The following is a 2,658-nucleotide window of genomic DNA, read 5'->3' as shown; positions in this document are numbered from 1 at the left end:
TGGTGTTAGGGTCAATTCTGACCCAGTTATAATATAGGATTATAGGACACTAATAAGTGCCAAAACTGAAATCATAAACACTCTCTCTGCTTAGTAACACTGACAGCCAATCACCTCTCAGCCCTGTGAGCTGTAGTTAGGGAGGGGCCTATCTCTTTGTCTGCTTCTCTAAATAAAGTAAAGAAACATAGGACCAATACATTTCAGAGTTGCTGACTTGCAGAGTAATCATCTCCAATATGCAGCATGCAAGAGTGAGAAGATTTACAGGAAGCCAAATACTGGATTATATCTTGGATGAAAATGAGGCAGAGGACACAGAGCCACATAGCGATATGGATGAGCAGGTTTCTGAGGCAGAAGATAAAGTAGACTATCAACCAGAATACATAGACACATCTGATGAGTCTGATGAGGAGGCCACCAGTGCTGAACCTGCTGCTGTTCCTGCTGAAACATTCAAATCCAAAAGTGGTAAGATCTGTTGGAGTTCAGAACCTCCTGACTTACATGGCAAGGCAGCTGCTGCAGATGTAATCAAAATGACCCCTGGGATCACAAGGCTTGCTGTGACGAGAGTAAGTGACATCAAAACATGTTTTGAACTGTTCATGCCATTGTCACTTACAAAAGTGATCATTGCAATGACAAACCTTGAAGGAAAAAAAGTCCATGGCAACATGTGGAATGACATAAATGAGGAATGCCTAGATGCTTATATTGGAGTTCTTCTTCTTGCTGGAGTGTACAGATCCTATAATGAGGCCACTGATAGTCTCTGGGACAAGTCAAGAGGCAGATATATCTTCCCAGCAACAATGTCACTTCACACCTTTCGAATGATATCAAGAGTTTTCAGATTTGACAACAGAGATACTAGAGCAAAATCTGACAAGCTTGCTCCCATAAGGGATGTCTGGGAGAAATGGGTTCAGCTCCTTCCACTAATGTTTAACCCTGGGCCTCAGGTAACAGTAGATGAACGTTTGATCCCTTTCCGTGGAAATTGCCCCTTCCGGCAGTATATGCCCAGTAAGCCAGGCAAATACGGCATAAAAATCTGGGCAGCCTGTGATGCAAAAACAAGCTATGCAGGGAACCTACAGATTTACACTGGCAAACCCGAAAGTGGCATCCCTGAGAAAAAACAAGGACAACGTGTAGTCCTTGATTTGACTACTGGACTGCGGGGTCACAATATCACGTGTGACAATTTTTTTACCAGCTATGACCTTGGACAAGAACTTCTCAGGAGGAAACTCACCATGGTAGGCACAATAAAAAAAAATAAACCTGAGCGCAACACTGAAATTTTGCAGGTGAAGGACAGGACAGGAAAAAAAAAGAAATATGTGATACTTATGTCCACTTTTCACAAAGATGCAGCTGTGTCATCAAGAAGTGACAAAAAACCCACAATTATCCTGGATTACAATAAAAACAAAGGAGGAGTGGACAACCTGGACAAGCTGACTGCTACCTATACTTGTCAGCGAATGACCAGGAGATGGCTGATGGCTGTGTTTTATAACATCCTAGATGTGTCTGCATACAATGCATTAGTGTTATGGACCCACATCCACCCAGGTTGGAACACAAAAAAAAATAACAAGCGGAGAATATTTCTCGAGGAGCTAGGAAGTTCCCTTGTCAAGGCACACATTGAGCAAAGGAAACGGGTGTCTCGAGATCCAATCGCTGCAGCCGTGATCAGACAGATGCAGAGTTCATCAAGCACTCCATCCACACCATCAACAACACAAAGAGAATCAGTGCCAGCATCCTCATCATCATCTAGCCTTGCCTCAACATCAACCAGCACAGCCACAGCCACAACTCCAGTGATGCCATCTGATTCTAAAAGAAAGAGGTGTCAGGTCTGCCCCAGCAATAAGGACAGAAAGACACACACATTATGCTTCCACTGTAAAAAATATATCTGCAAAGAACATGCTAAAAGTGTCAGCTTTTGACACACATGCATCTAAAAACACCCACACAAACACATGCAAGTTCTTGCACAAAGATGCTTTGAAAGTAGTACTTGATTTCTATTGGTTTGCCTTGCTTGATTGTGTGTTGTTTGTTTGACCTTGCAAGTCTACATTTTGTATTATTACTTGCTTTTCATTGTTTATGAACATTTTATGTTAAAAAAAAGACTTTTGGCTATTTTCTTGAAGTAAATATATATGGGTCAAAATTGACCCTAACACCATCAATGTAATTATAGTTAATGTTATTAAAATAAAATAAAAAATATTAAAAAAAAATTAAGAGATGTGTTTAAATACTCCTCAGCAACATTCTGGTGACATAACAACCTTTTATTTACTTATAATATTCTATTGAGGTTTATTTTACCATTTTTTTAATTTGAAAATGAGAGGTATGCTATCAAAAGAAAGGTCTAAGGGGTCACACCAAAAATATTAAAACCAATCTTTTCAAGGATAAAGAAGCCTAACAAGGTAACCAAAAGGTAAGAAACAAATTGGATGATAAATAATTGTTCAGAGGGTATTTTATGGCTGATTTAAGACGCGGGTCAAAACCGACCCGTTAACATCATGGATAGTAACAGAAAGCTAACATAAGAGATGGGTTAAATGAAAAATGCCCCTATATGCTTTAAACTGAAATAACTGCAACAGTGCA

General features: G+C 39.8%; 1 protein-coding gene across 1 annotated transcript; it reads left to right on the top strand.

Annotated features, from left to right (window-relative positions):
* Positions 1-239: 239 nt before the first annotated feature.
* LOC122929835 (piggyBac transposable element-derived protein 4-like) lies at positions 240-1,973 on the top strand. The gene has a single exon (XM_044283435.1). It carries the CDS (start codon positions 240-242, stop codon positions 1,971-1,973), a length of 1,734 nt encoding a protein of 577 aa, XP_044139370.1.
* Positions 1,974-2,658: the final 685 nt, after the last annotated feature.

Source organism: Bufo gargarizans, chromosome 1 (genome assembly GCF_014858855.1).
Source record: "Bufo gargarizans isolate SCDJY-AF-19 chromosome 1, ASM1485885v1, whole genome shotgun sequence".
Classification (NCBI taxonomy): Eukaryota; Metazoa; Chordata; class Amphibia; order Anura; family Bufonidae; genus Bufo; species Bufo gargarizans.
The sequence above is the reverse complement of the archived record's forward strand: the minus strand, read 5'-3'. Positions and strand labels throughout refer to the sequence as shown.